Source organism: Aspergillus heteromorphus, assembly GCF_003184545.1.
Source record: "Aspergillus heteromorphus CBS 117.55 chromosome Unknown BO70scaffold_3, whole genome shotgun sequence".
NCBI lineage: Eukaryota > Fungi > Ascomycota > Eurotiomycetes > Eurotiales > Aspergillaceae > Aspergillus > Aspergillus heteromorphus.
The window spans coordinates 1,077,258-1,095,428 of NW_020290408.1; the positions used below are offsets into that span (position 1 = coordinate 1,077,258).

An 18,171-nucleotide genomic window follows, 5' to 3' on the forward strand; every position below is an offset into this window, starting at 1 on the left:
TCGGTGAGAGTGTAAGAAAGAAAGAAAGAATGGAATGGGGAGGAGATCGACGGGGCAGGATGATTTATCGAATCTTATTCAGTGAGTCCGAGTCCGAAAGTGTCTGTGTCTGTGTCCGGTGGTAGGTAGATAGGTGCTGTGACTTGTCATGTCATTATCACTCGTGAGATTTTGGGTTGGAATCAAACTGGATACCTAGTAGTTTATGGACATATCAAGAGGAAGAATAAATAAGGCTATATCAATATAGAATTGGGTTGGTGGTAGATAAGTACACAGGCTGAAAAAGAAAATAAAAATAAAAAACACAACACGACAAGAATACACGCGCGAAAAGCACAACCGCAACAAAACCAAACCAAACCAAAAAAAAAAAAAAAAAAAAAAAGCAAGCTGGTCAGATAATCGTCTCATGTCTGTCGTATCGTAATTCGAACTCGTCGCAAAATTATAGCTCGTGTTCACTCATGTATGTCGTTCATTGTTCATTGGCCCATATCATCATGATCATGGCTTGTGCCTAGGACGTCCACTGCAACCGCAACTGCCGGGCTGACTGGTTCGACGAGGACCAGGCGCTCCAGTGGATCTTCCATCTTGATGATATCTGTGACTGGTGGTTCCGTCGGACTCAGAGGAGTCTGGGGTTCAGCTGCCGCTAGGAGGCCTTCTACTGGAGCAGGAGAGCTTATGCCGGGTGCAGGGGGTGGTGGAGATGGTGGTAGCTTCGGGGGGTCGTGCGTCTCCATTGCCGTCTCCGTGTGGGGGAGGTCCTCATCCTCATGCTCATGCTTCTCCTCGACCTCATCCTCATCCTCGTGATCGACCTCAACCGCCAGAGTCGACGGGGTCGGGGAGCTGACTCTGACCGATCTTGAAACCGGAACCGATGGACGACCATCCTCGGATTCAGAAGCCGATGCACGCACCTCGGCGACACGCGCAGTTTCAACAGTGTCAGCAGTTTCCACACTCGCCACCACACAACTAGCAGGCATATTCCAGCCCGTAGAAGAAGCAGAAGAAGGCTGCACCATCGACACCCCCGCTCCCGACGAAGTCCCAGAAACCGAGGCCGGTTCCAGAATATCACTGGGAAACGGCCTCAGGGCCGACTGATTGGTCTGGGGCCCAGAATGGACGGCCAGGAACAGGACCAAGGTACTAAGAATAGCGATGGCGACGTTGCGTCGGTCGCTGGCCAGCACCCGGATATAGTTCACCAGCAAGGTCTGCAGGTCGATGTCCTCGCTCGACCGCGGGACGTAGATAGGTTCAGCTTCGGGCTGGCGTCGCTCCTTCGGTGGTGTCTCCTTTTCAGGAACCGGTGAAGAGGATGATGGTGGTGGTGGTGCTTTGCCTTCGATCTGCTCGGGGGTGAAAATGGGATGTGGATGTGGTGGCGCTTCAGTTGTGGGAGTCGGTGTGCACGCCTGCAGAGAACGGGACTGGGGATGGACCGCCATGTCGCTGTCGTTCTCGTTCTCGTTCTCGTTCTCTGGTGCCTGCAGCCGCGGCACCTGCAGTCGCTGCTCCAGTCGTTTCTCGAAATGATGCATTTCATCCTCCAGCAGCCGCTTCTCCAGCTCCCGTCTGATCTCCGACGGAAGCCACAGACTGACTTCGACATCCACCTTCTCCATCTCCTTCCAGGCGGCCGCCCACGCCCCGGCCCTCATCAGCCCATTCGCCGCGAATACCCTAATCTCCCATTTCCGGCCCGCGTTGTTATGCGGAACCACCCGTCCGCCGCAGTCCAGACACTCCTCGCCTTCCTCCTCGTCCGTTGCGCTCTCCTCTCTCTCCCTCACGCATAAACCTTCGCAGTCATTCTCGTCCCGTCCCAGAAAATGCCCATGATCCAGCCGCGGGCGCTGCAGCTCCAAGCTCTCCAGAAGCCGCTCCTCCAGCAAATCATACAGATCTTCCGGATGAGATATAAGAACCCCCCGCTCGCGCAGCACCCCAGACCCGATCTTCTCTTCTAGTAGCTTCCACCGTCTCCAGTATTCCGACGGCAGGACGTCTTTCAACACCTTCTGGTTGATATATCCCATCGCTGTGGGGACGGGCAGCGACGGCGGAAGCAGATTACAGTGTAGCAGAACGAGCGGATACTCCTTCTTGACCTTCTGTTTTGTCGCGGACCCGGTGGGCGAATAGAACTGGGATTTCCGGAACGGGGAGGAACCTGTAGACCGCATCGACACATCTGAGAAGCGCTGCCCGCTGCGACGCTTGGGGGGAGTCAGAAACTCGTCATCGCCTTCATCTTCCGTGTGCATCTGCATCGCTTTCACTGAGCTGGGCTTCCGGAAGATGGATTCCCGCTGCCGGATCGCGGGGAGGGTGCGTAGCTGTCCTTCCATGTTGGGATTTACCCCGCGGTCGTGATCGTCCCATGGACGCGAAAGCATGTGGTCTTGTATATCCGCCAACTTTGTTCCGTCCGCCATGTTCGTCAGAACCGAGGCCGGGATCGAAGACACCGAGGAGCGGCTGGAAGCTCGGGAGCTCACGCGGCCGAGGTCTTCATCCAGATCGCCGCCGCTCAGGATATCGCTCGAGTGTTTCGCCGAGGACCCCGAGGAGTTGTAGCCGCAGTCTTGAGCTAGCATCGGTGTGTCTTCGTGGAAACGGTCGGGGTCGTCATGATACTCGTATCGCGGCTCGATTTCTAGGTTCAGGTTCGTAGATCTCGGAGAAGTGGGCGATTGCTCGTAGGCAGAGCCTGGAGAGACGCTGCGTTCCTCTCCTGTAGTAAAGTCCGCATCATCAGTAAACTGGGAGTTATGAGGATGGTCGTCCATGGAGGTTGGTCCCCGGAGGGGGCTTGCCAAAAAGAAAAGTATATATGATGTCAAAGGAAACGGTTTCCCACAGCTAATCAGAGCACCCCGGGAGTGGGCTACAACGCGATCTGGTGGGTTTCAGGAATGTTCTGGGCTTGGATTGACCACACTAGCAGGCGATGAGAATGCACACCAGCGCGCATACCATCCGCTTGTCAGGAGAGAACAAAGATGCTGGCGATGGTGAATGCTTTGTTGGCGGCGGTTCACCGCCCGGGTTGTGCCGGGCAACGGGTCGCGCCGCATCCCTGCCGCCCCCTCGCGCATGGGCTGATCCGTTCGATCGATCCTGATCCACAGTGGACTCGCAGTGATCAGTGGTAATCAAACAGCTGGAACGGGTAGATAGAACCAACCATGGCACAGGCCAATTCTTTCAAAGTACAAGTACATCAGTCATTAAGGGATATTTGATCACGATCACGCTCACACGCATTGAAATTGCAGACCGCCTCCTATGATGCAAGAACCCAGGAACAAAGACAAACAGGAACAATCATGCTAATGCAACACCCCCAGGGACATTAAGGAATACGCAAATAATCATGGAACTGGGGCCTCTCTACTTTCCATCGCGGTATAGTGACCGGTGCCCCCGGGCGCTAGAAATGCCTCCAACCTAATCATAATGAACAAGGACCGCCGAGCGGTCAAGTGAAGTCCACACAGCCAGACATTTCAATGAGGAGCCTGGGCTGCATCATCATCGGGACTCATCAACGGGTAGTTCTGGTGTTCCCCAAAGTAGTTGAGAACATCCTGTGGCAGGTACTCCAGCCATGGAAGTATTTCGCCGCTGAACGCAAACGGAAGCTGGTCCTGTTGTTGGAGAGTAGCCATGTCGATGTCTTGACTCTCGATAAACACGTCATTGGAGTGGATATCAACACCAGGATGAAGACCTGGGGTCCTCGGGCCCATATGACTGCCGTTGGGCTGGAGCTCGCTCGCGGCGGGTAGGCTGTAGTTGAAACCCGGGGCCTGAGGTTCGAGCCTGGTCGACGAAGCAAGGTTCTGGGCGTAAGGAGGTCGATGGTTTTGTGGACGGGTGCTAGGATTTGAGAACGATGTGTTCAAGCCAAGGAGCAGGTTTGCATCAGAAGCTGTGACCTGTCCGGCGGTCGCGAGGGGCGAAAACCTTCCAGAGCCAGGTGCCATTGACGCACTGGGCGTTGCCTCCGCGGTCCTAGACGGATCCAGCGACTGTGGGTAAGAGTGTGAGTCCTGCCCCCCGCTGGAGTGCACCGGGAGGTTGGGATAGCTATGGCTATACTGGGATGAGTATGTTGGCTTGTCCGACACGGACTCCGGCTGGGCAGGCATTTGATACAGCAGACTCAGGTTGGGTTGAGACGAGTTTGTCGCACCAGTCAAAGCCCAACCAATAGCTTGGAAAGAGATGAGCCCATGCTTGTGACCGCGATGGCAGAGAAACTTACCTTGTCCCGTATCAATCTTGGGCGACCGCTTCCCATCCAATGAAGCATCTACGCCCGCCGCATCGTCTTCCTCGGAGACCACCCCTGCAGACGCCTTGGTGGCACTCCACTGTGACGCAGTGTAGTGTTGAACCGGAGGCACATCGGCTGCGTTCTCCATTTCTTCCACGGTATATAGGAGGGGATCGACGATCCCCTTGGCCTTTTGATCTAGAACCGTAAGAATATACCGTGAACCTTCCCAGTAAGTCTCAAGCGCCTTCAAAGCTTTGTAGCACCGCTGGTAGTTCTCCTTTGCTGCAGATGCCAGGAGAATATGTTTAGCGGTAGGCTTCCGCTCCGCTCCGTTCGACGGATCCATGTTCGGCATCACAAAACCGCTCGTTTGGTTTGTTAGTAACGCCTGGGTGGGGGGCGAGCCAGATCTGGAAGAAGGCGAAGAGTAGTAGGCGCTCTCCATGAGAAAGGCGCACGCCGCAATGTACATCGGCTGGCTTGTAAACGGATTACCAATGAAACTCTTCCCGTCCACGAGCTCTGAAAATGATAAGATATCGGCGATAGTTTTGGCCGAGGACATGGATAGTTCGCGGCTGTTCGGATAGAGATGCTGGATGGTTCCACCGAACGAATTGAGGAGCGTGGGCTGGTGGAGTAGAACGATCAAGGTATGGAACCACTGCATTGTATTAGTGCCAAGATTAAACAGGTGATAGCTGAGTTGACTTACAAAATGGAGCAGGATGAAATTCGTCCCTTCCTTTGCCTTGACGTACGCCTGGAAGTTCGCCGCATTGAAATGCAGTCTAGGGGATAGACGCTGATAGATACCTGGAACCGGCCACGGTTAGACCCGCCGGTCAAAGATGCTCTGGGGAATTACCTGTCAAGTCGCTCTCCATGCCAGCCAACCTCTTCAAAGTTTCTGTTGTTACATGATTGACGTCTTGAATCCCGTTGATCAGATCCGTCACTCGGCCGTAGAGGTGGATTATGCGGATGAGCGGAGGAAACGGCGCTGGCCAGCCATTGGGCAATCGGGATTCCGACTGAAGCGGAAAGCAGACTTCAATATCCTCGTCACGCAGGGTCACGGGTCTTCCGGTGCCGGAAGATATCACCCGGTCTAGGAAGAAGATACTCCAGAAGGTATCCACTCTCTCGCGTTCGCAAGCCCGTCGGCCTTCGCTATCTTGCACGTCCTTCGTCGGACTGGGAGAAATCTCAGGCTCGTCATACTGATCATCTCTCAGCTTCCCAGCCTGCCCAGTCATGACTGCGTTTGGGGTCACGCCGCTCAGGCCGTAGTTGAATTCCAACCCCTGTATCTTTTGCATGCCAAGGTCCTGGGCCATCCGTATGGATATACCCAGATACATCCAGAGACCGCTATCGTGGTTCGAACCGAACTCCTCATAAGCTAGCAGCAGGCACGCTTGAACACCAGCAAGAGTGGGGCATGAGAGTGAGTACACCAGAGTGCTCATTGCTCTATGGGCAAACGGCTGCCCGCGGTTGGAATTTTTCATATCGACTTGCGGTTCGGAGCCATCGATCGTTGGCGCTTGAGGCGGGCTCAGCAGAGGGTGGGGAGAAAACCTCGCCGACAGTGCACAAACAGCATCCACGAGCATGGTATCCACCTTCTTGTCTTTCAGGTCGCGGAAGAATCTATCCCGCTGTAGGAACGGGAAGCTGCAGCCGAGATGTACGAAGAACAAGTCGCAAAGGTGTGTCACCAAATTGCTGACAGGAAGGGAATCCTCGCGGTCATAGAACGGGATGGTGTTGTAGTCACGGCTATCACGGCTATCCGGCAATGAATTGAGGTTGGTTAGCCCGACAACTGGATATTTCGGGCTTCGGAGAGGAGATAGCGACTCTAAGTTATGGTCAGCCGGCCGCACCGTGGACAACACAACCATTGGGGCGCAAACCTGATGACAATGACGGATTGCTTTTGCGCGAACCTCGTACCTGGACGACCTGTAAGGAGTTAATTAGTGCGCATTGCGGCAACATCTGTCAGGGCGTCGAACCATCTGCTTGAAGCCAGGCACAATAGCCGTCGGTCCAAAGTATCTGAAGTAGGGAACATGTGTGCGGGCGCTGGAGCTTAGTGATGTGCGACCTGCCCGGTGCGGAGACTGGTCAGTATTGACGGTGCCACAAGCCGGTCTGGGATGACCCATGACATACTACTTTCCGGGCTTTCCCCCGTGGTCTGCTGTTCAGGTTCTTTCGTAGCTCTCGAAGAGGTGTCCCGTGGCAAAGATGCCTCTTTCGACTCCAACGCCTTGCCCACGTCCGATGGCTTGCCTTTATCACTGGGTGGCACTAGGGCTCGGTGTGCATAATCCGGGGAACTACTAGCGACCTTTCGAGGGGCGCGAGAGGACATCGCATCATTGGGAGCTGGAAAAGAGGCAATTGTAGGGATTCTTGTAGTGACATCGGATTGCGACCTGGTATGGGTGGACGTCTCGCTGTACCCTTGACAGGCATGGTTGTAATCGGAGCATGTTTTGCACACTAGTGACCAGAAGGAGAGAATGGGTAAGATACTAGCCATAATCGAGTTAAAGATGCGCTTCTACTCACCTGGTTGCTCTCCTGAGCAGCGTATCTTGCGCTTGCGACAGGTCAGACACCTATATGGTAGCGGAAAAGGAGCGTGTTAGTTACGGCGGAGAGAACACGGTGGCTAGCAAGGGACCATTCTGACTCACGCGGCATTAACTCGCCGCCGTTTCGTTTGAGGCTGCCCATCTGTCGAGACGAAGCGGATCTGCCTGGGAGGAGGGACAATATTGCCGCCGTTCTTCTGGGGAGAAGGGAGGCTCATGGCGAGCAGGTTATCATCCGGGGTCAAGACACATCGGGCACCCGATTCACGGCTCTAGAGCTTAGGGCGATCGATCGTTACCAAGGATGAGACACAAGGGAATGGCAGGCGGGGAGTGTAGAGGGCGAGGGGCGCGGCGGTATGGAAGACCTTTGGAGAGAAGCACCAGGTAGAGAGACAAATCCATGGACGTGAGTTGGATCCCACGTTGCGTCCGGTGCAGGCCGTCGTGGGATAGAGGAAGGGAGCGCCGATGCGGATGAGGGGAGGGAGGGTTTGGTCTCTTTTTTTTTGGGGGGGGGGTATGTTTTTTTAATTCTTTTTTTTTCCCCTTTCACTCCTGTTGGTTTAATTAATATCTGCCCTGCCCATGGGGCGTCAGTCTTAGCATCGACAGGGAAGGTGGTAGAAGACAAGACAGTAAGCAGTAAATTTAAAGGCCAGGACTAGTACAGTGCACTACCAACGTGCCTGGTCACGCCAATAACATAACAACAGGCATGTAGTACCGGGCCTGAGGGATGGACTGACTTGTTGGGTCTTGGGTTTCCTCTCCTGCCTGAACGCCGTGTCGGAAAAATAAGCCACTCCAAAGGGAAGACAGAAGACAGGCCCAAATGATTCTGGCCTGACCGCCCAGAAGAGTCGGTTGATTTGACGGGGATCTTTGGTTTCCACCGCGCAGCGATCACGAGATGAGACAAGCCAGTTGGATCGGTAAGGATGATCGGGTGCCCACCACGACTAGTGGTGTACCTTGTCCTTCGTATTCCGGGGGGGGAAGAGGATGGGATTGGAGTATCCAGATGAATCAGCCTGGAGAAACGAGGGGAAGCGCAAGAGGAGAGGGGGGAAGAGAAACAAGGGAGGCCATCCGGTTGTCGCGACGGGGCCATGTGACTGTCCAGTATTGACGGTACCAGCCCATTACCGGACACTGGCAGGCACAAAGTGACACACGTCTCTGGCTGGTCTGACTGATCGACTTCAATCAACATCACCAGGATGTAGTTTGGTTTAGTTCGGTATACTCAGGATTTCCCCCCCCCTTCCGCCCCAATCGGGAAGGTTTCTGGTTTCTGGTTTCTATTTGCGGCGCCGTCCGACCTCCCTCGTTTCAACCGGAAGCCCAGATTCTCAATGTTCCAGGCAACCGGTTCCAGATCGCCGCGAGCCCAGACTCCAGAGTCTGGGGGAGCAAAAGTGGGCTCCCCTCCGCCTACCCACTAACTACCCACTAACCCACTTTTCGGTTTTCACTCCCCACGCCTCAACCGATGCCGATGCATGGCTGAAACCCAGTGTCGGTCTGCCTCGTACGAACGAATTAAGTACCGACGCCGACTCGCAGTGAGTGACAAATGAATTGTCAACTGCCCAATTTGTGCGGGAAATGCCGTGTGCTGTGCTGTTCTGTCCATCTACGTCTACCAATTTCTGCCTAGTTTCGAATTCTCGGCCCAACATTCTGCAGCCGACCGATCTCTCGTTTCTATCTATCTCTATTCCATCTTCTGTCTATCTGAGGTAGTCTAGCGGGTAGTAATAGTCTACATTATTGTGTATATATATAACTGGTACTGGCATGGCGCCAGATCAGCTGCCCCGTAGCATTCCTCAACATGCACCACAACCTCTTGCCACTTCAACCCGGGGTCTAGAACTGCGGTCTGGGGATCTCGAGCGCGTCGGTGGTCCGGCCGTACGAAATGCCTCCCAACCGACTGATCGGCTTCAGCACCTTCAGGTCGACAAGATTCTTCTCCTCGTTGATCGCATCATCCCGCACCCAGAACCGAACGCCTTCGACGATCGCCAGCACCCCGGTTTTCTTGCCCGGGGTCGTCCGGCTCTCGAACTCTTTGGTCTCCACCAGCTTGGCCTCAATCGACAGGACGGACTCCTTCACGCGGGCCGGCTGAACGATGGAGCTGGGCGCTTGCGTGAGCCCGGAGACATCCCATTCCGACACGCCATACGGCGCGTTGATGGCAGTCGCATTGGCAGCCTCGACGAAGTGCTCCGAGATGATGTTGATCACGCACTCCTCCGTCTCCGACAGGTTCTTCAGGGTGTCCTTGGCCTTGTCGAAGGAGCCGGCGAATCCCACCACGAAGAGCGGCGGGTCATGGTTGATGACCTGGGAGTAACTGAAGGGGGCCAGGTTTGTCGTCTTCCCGTCCTTGGACTTTGTGCTGACCAGGGCGATTGGCCTCGGCACCATGCCTGAGATCAGGAGCTTGTAGTTGAAGGCCACCGGCCGCCCGTCTTCGTGGGGGTCAATCTCCACGTGGTCCTTTTTCAAACTCTCCCCTCCGTCGTTCGCCCCATCGCCTTGTTTCCATTCGGGGTTGGGGGGCTTCGAGAAAGTGACCGGCACGTCATGCTTGAAATCCGGCCGAGAGGCTTGGATCTTTTCGAAATCGTCGCCGACTTTGAACATGGTGGACGTTTGGCTGAGGGTTCGATGGCGACCGGGGCCTAAAATAGGGCTACGGCGATGGGAGAGTGTCTGACAATTACTGCATGAGGGTTAGCAGCGCACAACACAAAGCTAGGGGGTCGTGGCGTCGGCAGTAGAAGCCGTTCCAGGCGCTGAAGCACCTCGGACAATGTCTGTGGAAGCATGGTATACCGGTGTACTCAAGTACTCACATGGAATTGAAAGAGCGGGGAGTGAAGGAAGAGGAGCGCGACAGGTTGGACAAGATCGAGCGACGCATGAAGACGACAGGTTTACTTTTCTATCTGGACGTTGCGTTAGTTGGGCAGGCGAGTCCAGCTTATCCGAGCCAGGATGGCCGAGATGTAATTCCACGGCCTGGCTGAGTGACTGCTCCTTAATGCCACCGGCAACGTGCAGGTGAGCGGGGAGCAAGTGCGTGGCACTGAACCCCCACTACCGAGTCCCGGGCCGATAAGGGTTTGTCAGCGCCGGAAACAACCCCGCAATGATGTGTCCTCGGCTTCGTTGCACGGCTTCCGCTTATCATCTTGACAGTCTGGATTTAGTCATCGGCTTCACGAACTTCACTGGAACAGCTGCTGTACTGATGCTTGTCATTCAGACCATAGACTACTGAGACCATCCTTAACCGCAGCACCATGAGGAGGCTATTTGCATTGGGGTGAGCCTTGGCTAATATATACTCCGCGGAAGCGCAAGTAAAAGTGAGACCACACCGTTCCGCCACAAGTCGGAGACCACTACGCAACCTCAGTGAACTGTCTTGATTCAACTATGTGTGCTGACTGGGGAACACTGTACATCTCAGCGGCGGACCGAAAGGTTCGAAGATAATTTTTCTTCCAGTCTCATCCACATCACACTGGATAGATAGGACACTTCTTACTGCTTTAGGTAGTATACTATCAGCGCTATATTTTAAGCCAATCCGAACTCCAACTGCCGCATTCTGCCAGCTGCGTATGGGTTTCGCCAGTTTCTTCAGACTCATCATGATCCAGATAGATGGGTAGAAACTTGGCTATGCAATGAGGCAAAACGAAGTAAAGTACATCGCCATGTGTTTAAACCACTGCAAAGCCATATCAAGATAGCCCCGATAAGCACCCCACTCACCTGAAGGATGCGATAAGACACACAGCAGCAACTCCCTCCCTCTCTCGAAGCCGAAAATCCACGGAGGAATAACCGATAGATACCTTCGCGGAGGGAAGATGCCTACAAAGTAATGGTGTCCGATTGTAGCCGCCGTGTCACTCTCTTTCTTGGGGAAGGTTCGCGCCGCCATTGATAAGCAGCGCTGCGTCTTCTCCAACCGCGCGCCCCTGCCGGCATCCCATCACCCCCCATCCTGACAGCTCAGTACCTCGCAAATAAACCCCAACCCTCGCCCTTCTTAGAATTGCTCAAAGATACGTCGCTACTTGCTACTTCCGTCTCATCTTACACCACTCCAGGCTCAGCATGGCGCAGCAGGAATACGAGACCTTCAAGCTCGGAGACTGGGAGCTCCAGAGCGGGGAAAAGCTGATGGATGCTCACATCGCATACAAGACCTTCGGAGACCCCGACTCCCCCGCAATTGTCTACCCGACTTGGTTTTCGGGGTGTACGTACCGCCCCTGAGACCCTGGGATAAGAACACACCGTCGGCTATGCTTGGGCCCTCTAGCTAACAGCAGACATGGATCGTAGTGCTCTCTGACAATTACTGGTTGATTGGGGAAGATAAGACGCTCAACCCCAAAAAGTACTTCATCATCGTCCCCGCGCTGTTCGGGAACGGCCAATCCACCTCGCCTTCGAACTATTCCCAGCCCGGGGTCTTTCCGAAATGCTCGTTCTACGACAACGTTCGTGCTCAGCATGAGCTGGTGGCGCAGCATCTCGGCATTAAGCATGTACGGGCGGTGACCGGGTGGTCGATGGGTGCAGGCCAAACCTTCCAGTGGGCGACTCAGTACCCCGATTTCATGGATTTGGCGGTGCCGTTCTGTGGATCGGCGAAGACTTCTCTGCATAATCAGGTGTTTTTGGAGGGCGTGAAGACTGCGTTGCTGGCGGCAAAACATATCCCGTCCGCTGGGTCGGGGGCTGGTGGCTTGCTGGGAGCCGAGCAGTCTTTGAAGGCGTGGAGTGATAGAGAGAAGGACGTTGGTTTGAAGGCTTTCGGCCGGGGTTATGCGGGCTGGTGAGCTACACCGGTCCTTGATTGTTTAGTATCTGTCTGCCGTCCTAATGCATGCTGGTTTAGGGGATTCTCGCAAGCCTTTTACCGCGAAAAGTTGTATGAGACCGCGCTGGGGTTCAAGGACCTGGAGGACTTTATGCAGAACTTCTGGGAGAGCTGGGCGCTTTCCAAAGGTCGGTTGTTATGGGACATGCCAGGCTGCTGGGATTCCCGCTGACTTATATCCAGACCCGGACAACCTCCTCGTGATGCTGCAGACATGGCAGAATGGCGATGTGTCCCAGCAGGCGCCGTACGACGGCAATTTCGAGAAAGCGCTGGGCTCCATCAAGGCGAAGACCCTGGTGCTGCCCAGCAAGACGGACCTTTATTTCCCGTGAGTCATCAAGTCTCGTTGTAGGATTGAAGCTGATAGCAAGCAACATAGTCCCGAGGACTCGGAGTATGAAGTGTCCTACATGCAGCGGGAGATCGGAACTCTGAAGGTCTTCCCTTCAATATGGGGACGTACGTATGACCCCGCCTGAGCATCTAGGAACGTGCTGACGATTGCTGTCGCAGATTGGGCGGGTGGTCCCGGTCAAAGCAAAGACGATGTGAAATGGCTTGATGAACAGCTGGCGGAGTTCTTTGAGAAAAATTGAGGGATTTGGTGTAGTGGATTTCCCCGCAGATAAGCTGGCAGCAATGTGTTTAGCATTCACCATAAGAGCAAGAGCTGTGACGATCGGTAGCTAGCCCGTAGGCCACGAATGCGAAACGCGTGCGATCCGTACCCACCCAGCGTCACTGTGCAGACCACTTCACCGTGTCGGTCTGAGCAGTCGTAGTAGTCACAGGAACAGGAAATGCCAGCTTCCCTCCGCCGCGTAAATGCTCCTAGAAGCGGAGCACGTGACCTGCGCAGACGGGGCTGAGTCAGCTTGCGCGATCAACCTTGGCTTTTCGGGCTCTCGACGCCGCCTCCTCATTTCCATCCCCGATCAATTCCAGCAGCATCTGCATTCCACCGCGCCGCCCTTCTTAATTTCTCTTTGGCTTTATTTTGTTGCTTTTTGAATTTTGCACTTCAGACCTTGTCTTTGTTTAGCCGGTGCCTCCTTCCTCCGTCGTTCCTTTCCCTCCCCCCCCACCGGCCTCCGTCTCCGTCACTTCTTGTCCGCGCCTAGACGGCGCAACCGCATGCTTCTGTAACGCTACCAGTCAGACACTCACCCTCACCATGGCGACCCCCCCCGTTCGACAGTGGGGAGTGACCCCTCCGATCTCTACTGTTCTACCCACCTCAGATGAGCTTGCTGCAAATGATGACTTAATCACTGAGCTAAAGGTGCAGAACAACTTCGAGAGTCCTGCGGAGACGGACCGAAGGTAAGATGGAGCGCTCCCCCATCGCGGACCGTCTGGGTCGACTCCATCGGGCGCTAACCACTGGACCGTGATTTAGAAAGCAGGTATTGCAGCTGATTCAGCGTGTCACCCTCGAGTTCGTCAAGGTCGTCAGTCGCAAGAAGGGTCTCTCCCCGGCCGCAGTCGAGGCCGCGGGAGGGAAGATCTTCACCTACGGAAGTTATCGTCTGGGAGTGTACGGGCCAGGTGAGTCTGATGGGTTGTCGCAAATCAAACGACGGACACTGATACGTGCGGGCTCGCAGGATCGGATATTGATACATTGATCGTTGGACCGAAGCACGTCTTGATTGACGACTTCTTTTCGGACTTCCCTCCCGTCTTGGAAAAGATGGCCGCGCAGGGCGCAATTGAGAAGATGACTCCGGTTCCCGATGCGTTTGTTCCGATCATTAAACTCGAGTTGTCCGGCATCAGCATCGATCTGATCTTTGCTCGTTTGATCGTGCCTGCAGTCCCCATCAACCTCGACCTGAAGAACAATGATTACTTGCGGGGCCTCGATGAAAAAGAGGTCCGGTCGCTCAATGGAACCCGTGTTACCGATGAGATCTTGGAACTGGTGCCCCAGCAGAAGACCTTCCGCCTTGCTTTGCGCGCGATTAAACTCTGGGCCCAACGTAAGCGGCCCTCCCTTGAATCGTTGCACCAGGTCCGCTAATTCTGGCGTATTTGAACAGGCCGAGCTATCTACTCGAACATTGTGGGATTTCCAGGTGGTGTTGCCTGGGCCATGCTTGTCGCCAGAGTGTGTCAGTTGTACCCCCAGGCTACCGGGTCGGTAATCGTTGGCAAGTTCTTCCGCATCATGAACAAATGGGCTTGGCCTCAGCCTGTTCTGCTGAAGCCGATTGAAGATGGGCCTCTGCAGATCAAAGTCTGGAACCCAAAGGTAAGCCAATTCGAAAGGGCTGTCACAATGTGAACGTGGTTATTAACGTGGTTAGATCTACCACGGCGACCGCTTCCACCTGATGCCGATCATCACTCCAGCATATCCCTCTATGTGCGCAACACACAATGTCTCCCTGTCGACAAAGATGGTTCTTCTTCGCGAGCTGCAACGTGGTGGTGACATTGTTGACAAGATCTTCTTGAAGCAACTGAGCTGGAGCGATCTGTTTGCGCGACACACCTTCTTCACTCGTGATTACAAGTACTACCTCAGCATCACCGCATCCAGCAGAACCAAAGAGGCAGAGTCCGTGTGGTCTGGACTCGTTGAGTCTAAGATCAGACATCTTGTTGGAGCTCTGGATAGGAAGGCCACCATCGCGGTTTCTCATCCTTTCCCGAAGGGGTTTGAGCGGGTCCACCGGGTCTCTTCCGAGCAGGAAATCGAGGCTGTCAAGTCTGGGTCCACCAAGTACCAAGATAAGGGGACCAAGACCGAGACCACTGACGAGACCAACGATGCTGCCCACCAGGCTGCGGCGCTGAATGGTGCTGAGAACACCGAAGTCCCCGCCACTGAGAACAAGGCCGCTGATGATACTCATGTCATGTACACAACCACTTACTACATCGGACTGGAACTCAAGCCCCTAGAGCCAGGTATGTAGGCCCATCCTTCTTCATGAACCCACTGACTGTGACAGGCGCCTCCCGATCGCTCGATATCTCGTCCGATGCCCAGATTTTCAAATCGACGTGCACCTCGTGGCCTGGCTACCAGCCTGGTATTAATGACTTGGCCATCACCCACGTCCGCAAGTAAGTGGTCCATTCCATGATTGCGATGGCTGCATTAACCCTTGGCACAGCTTCGACCTGCCGGAGGATGTTTTCCAACCAGGAGAGAGTTGTCCTACCCGCCCCAAGAAGAAGGTCGTCAAGAAAGCGGAAATCAGCGGACAGAAACGCGGCATCGAATCCTTGGACGTAAGTGCACGCAAACAAGCCAGAGTAGCTTACGAGCAGCGAACCGGCTACCATACGGAAATCGAAGCTCGCACGTCGTATAATGCTAGAAGTTCTCATGCGTGGGTATGACTGATATCGACGTTTGTACAGGACCCATCCCACCCCGCCGCCAAACGCCAGGTCACGGCCAACGGCGTAGCCAACACCGCGATGCCCGCATGAACAGTGTCTAAAGAAAACCGAAACATAGCAAGACCGCAAACCAAGCGCGCCGGGGCAGGTCCCCACGTCCGAGAGACAAAACATAACAACAACAGCAGAAATCGGGTTTGACACCACACCACGCCAATCCCATCAAATTTGGATGACCATACATTAATGATACCACACCTAATCCCAGCTGACTCTGACCATGTCCGCAGTTGCTCTGGTATGAACCGCCCCACGTGGCGATCATCTCGAAAACTGGAGGTCGAGTACAAGGTTGGTTTCTTCTTTCTTGTTCTTTGATCTCTCTTCAAATTCGCTTCCCCTCACATTATCGTCCGTCGTATTCCCTTGCTTCCTTCCTTCCTTCCTTCCTTGTCCCATGCCCGCCAGGTATGTTAGAAAAAAAAAAGTACCCGGCCCGGCCCGGCCATGATCCATGATCCATCCATAGATACATGGCCAAGGTAGTGCGTGCGGAGCTTGTCTTAGTTCTATGATCGGCGACGCGGAGTTTTTCTTTTTTCTTTTCTTTCCAAACTTCTGTGGTAGTCTGAGGATGGGTCTCACTGAGCTTGCGCTTGGGGATCGTTTCTTGTGGCTGGTCGGTCGTTCTGCTGCTGTACATATTTCCGTTTCCATACTGCTTTTGACTTAGGTTCTGGTCGAAGGGCCAGTTAGGTCTAGTTGAATGAAGGTTTTCGTATTCGTGGCCTACGGGTCACTTAATTATTATCCAGTGTCTTAATCTGTATGGAGGAGCAGTGTGACATTTATAACTTATTGTTGTGCATGAGCTGTAAACCATCTAGATTATAATCTATAAATGGAAGATACTATGTACAACCATAGCCACAGAACCACGACCACTACCACTTATCTAGCATGTCCTAAACCAACCAACCAGTCCGTCCCCTCCCTCCCTCCCTTCCCATACCTACCGTATATTATACTCCCCTATCTTCTCATATATAGAAACCCCCCCCCCCCCCCCCCCCCACAATAACAATTACAATAACAATAACAATAATATAAGAAAAGAAAAAATCATCTCCACCCCTCCACAACCCCCCAAAGCGTCTCCTCCCCACCCACATTCCCCGGAAACACGACGAACGGCACGCCCGGATGACGCGCCGTCGCCTCGTCGCACCGCCACAGGGGCACCCCCGGCGCGGCCTGTCCGACGACCAGCGCGCGCTTGATGTTCAGGCCTTTTGTGGCGGCGTCGGAGGAGGTTATTCCGCCCTGTTTGTTTGATTTTTTTTTTTCCGATTGTTAGTGTTGGGTTTTGGTATCGCGTATCGTGTGACGGGGTTGTGTGATGGGTTAAGTTAAGTTGCTTTTGAGGGAGGGGGAGGGGGAGGGGGTAGAATGAAGGCAAGGAAGGGAAAAGGAAAATGAAGAGCGGAATGGAATAAATAGAACAGACAAATATATAAAGGGAATGGGGAAGAATAAATAAAATAAATACACACCTTCGCAACCACAAACCTCGGCCTCACCTGCACCCCCGCAACAACACCCACCAACGCTTCGGCAACCCGACTCCCGATCCTCAAGCTGCCCAGCTCATCCTCCCCCCTCACCAGTCGTCGACTCGTCATGACCAGCACATCTCTCCCATCCAACAATTCCCGCTCTACATCCCGCACAACCAGACCAATGGTCTCTTGGACTCGCTCCGCAGACGCAATTATATCCTCGACCTGGAGTTCGATGATACAGAGGGTGTTGGTGCCCGTGGGCCCGCATTTGTCGGTGAGGTATTTCAGCTGCGCGGTGGTTTTGGGCACGTAGGAGCCGGCGATTATTAGGGCGCCGGTTTGGCGCGGGAACGGGAGGGAGAGGGACGGGTGCGAGGCGGGGAGGGGGGCTGGGGCCGGATGGCGAGCGAGGTGGAGACGAAGGCTGCGGCGGTGCGGTAGATGTATTGTGTTGGGGTGGAGGTGTGGGATTTTGCTGTGATGGTGGTGGTGGTGGTTAAAGTGGTGTGGTGTGGTGAGGGTGAAAGGAAGGTCGGATGGCAGATGGCTGAGTAGGGGAAAGGACATACCGAGAAGCAGGCCAGCAACGAAGACATGCATATCCGACTCAGCAGCAGCATTAACAATAACAACGCTTCCCTTCGGAAAACGGCGAAGCCTTTCGCAGACGACACTAGGACCACCAGTCCGGATATCCTCAATCGAGATCGAATGGATTTGATCCGCAGTAAACCGACCAGGGGCCTTCTCCCTCACATAATCACGCAGATTCGAGCTCTTGAATCCAAAGGTCGCATCCTGCGCAAACTGAGTCTCACCCGCCGGAACGAGTGAATCGCCCTCGGCAACATAATGGACATCGTTGATGGTGAGACGGCCGCCCTGGAAGAAGAACGGGGCGAGGATGGTAGCCTGTGCGGGCCCGAAGACCGACTGCGCGACGTCGGCTTCGAGCGGGAAGTGCCCGCGCAGGGTGCTGTCGCCGCGGAGGACAATGTCGACGGTTTGGCCGGTCAGTTTGGCTGCTTCGAGGACGTTCTCGCAGATGGTGCGGATCAGGTTCTCGGCCTCGAGTGGGGGGTGGGCGCGTGAGTTGGTGAGGATGAAGAAGCCCCGAGAGGGTTGTTGGAATTCTTCCGTCAGGGTCGGGACGTCCCAGACTGTCAGGACGGTGATGTCGTGGCAGGTTTGGGTTCCGGTTGGGTCGTCGTCGAGAACGACGAGGCGGCTGAGAGAGGGCGAGGTGGAAAGTAACTCGGAGATCTGGTCTTGTGCGTCGAGGGGGTATTCGGGGGGGAGGTGGGATAAGGTGCTCTGACGGGGGAGCACGGGGTATTCGAGGGAAGTGGCCATCCTGGAGCTGATGCTGATGTGCGTGGGGAGGTTGGCAAGGCCGTGAGGGAGTTGAGC

General features: G+C 54.6%; 6 protein-coding genes across 6 annotated transcripts; 2 read left to right on the forward strand and 4 right to left on the reverse strand.

Annotated features, from left to right (window-relative positions):
* Positions 1–365: 365 nt before the first annotated feature.
* On the reverse strand, positions 366–2,810 carry BO70DRAFT_426472 (uncharacterized protein; the record flags this gene model as incomplete). Its single annotated transcript, XM_025547792.1, has 1 exon — positions 366–2,810. One exon carries the CDS (start codon positions 2,808–2,810, stop codon positions 486–488), a length of 2,325 nt encoding a protein of 774 aa, XP_025402914.1. The 3' UTR covers positions 366–485.
* A 371-nt stretch (positions 2,811–3,181) lies between these two features.
* BO70DRAFT_377274 (putative C6 transcription factor) lies at positions 3,182–7,426 on the reverse strand. Its single transcript, XM_025545180.1, has 8 exons — positions 7,021–7,426; positions 6,893–6,942; positions 6,491–6,823; positions 6,331–6,422; positions 6,229–6,277; positions 5,175–6,173; positions 5,022–5,122; positions 3,182–4,970 (listed from the first exon to the last, which is right to left on the reverse strand). Exons 1-8 carry the CDS (start codon positions 7,134–7,136, stop codon positions 3,531–3,533), a joined length of 3,180 nt encoding a protein of 1,059 aa, XP_025402915.1. The 5' UTR covers positions 7,137–7,426; the 3' UTR covers positions 3,182–3,530.
* Positions 7,427–8,678: 1,252 nt separating this feature from the next.
* On the reverse strand, positions 8,679–9,868 carry BO70DRAFT_359068 (flavin reductase family protein). Its single transcript, XM_025542452.1, has 2 exons — positions 9,792–9,868; positions 8,679–9,658 (listed from the first exon to the last, which is right to left on the reverse strand). The coding sequence occupies exons 1-2, from the start codon at positions 9,857–9,859 to the stop codon at positions 8,794–8,796; spliced, it is 933 nt and encodes a 310-aa protein (XP_025402916.1). The 5' UTR covers positions 9,860–9,868; the 3' UTR covers positions 8,679–8,793.
* A 1,262-nt stretch (positions 9,869–11,130) lies between these two features.
* Positions 11,131–12,536, forward strand: BO70DRAFT_359069 (homoserine acetyltransferase family protein; the record flags this gene model as incomplete). The annotated part of the gene is made up of 6 exons (XM_025542453.1): positions 11,131–11,212; positions 11,299–11,794; positions 11,858–11,967; positions 12,023–12,170; positions 12,222–12,301; positions 12,356–12,536. 6 exons carry the CDS (start codon positions 11,134–11,136, stop codon positions 12,436–12,438), a joined length of 996 nt encoding a protein of 331 aa, XP_025402917.1. The 3' UTR covers positions 12,439–12,536.
* Positions 12,537–12,796: 260 nt separating this feature from the next.
* Positions 12,797–15,321, forward strand: BO70DRAFT_330316 (polynucleotide adenylyltransferase). The gene is made up of 7 exons (XM_025540825.1): positions 12,797–13,165; positions 13,242–13,390; positions 13,450–13,824; positions 13,885–14,096; positions 14,152–14,758; positions 14,803–14,917; positions 14,968–15,321. Exons 1-7 carry the CDS (start codon positions 13,017–13,019, stop codon positions 15,194–15,196), a joined length of 1,836 nt encoding a protein of 611 aa, XP_025402918.1. The 5' UTR covers positions 12,797–13,016; the 3' UTR covers positions 15,197–15,321.
* A 678-nt stretch (positions 15,322–15,999) lies between these two features.
* BO70DRAFT_350048 (uncharacterized protein) lies at positions 16,000–18,114 on the reverse strand (the record flags this gene model as incomplete). Its single annotated transcript, XM_025541673.1, has 3 exons — positions 16,000–16,023; positions 16,370–16,522; positions 16,753–18,114. 3 exons carry the CDS (start codon positions 18,112–18,114, stop codon positions 16,000–16,002), a joined length of 1,539 nt encoding a protein of 512 aa, XP_025402919.1.
* Positions 18,115–18,171: the final 57 nt, after the last annotated feature.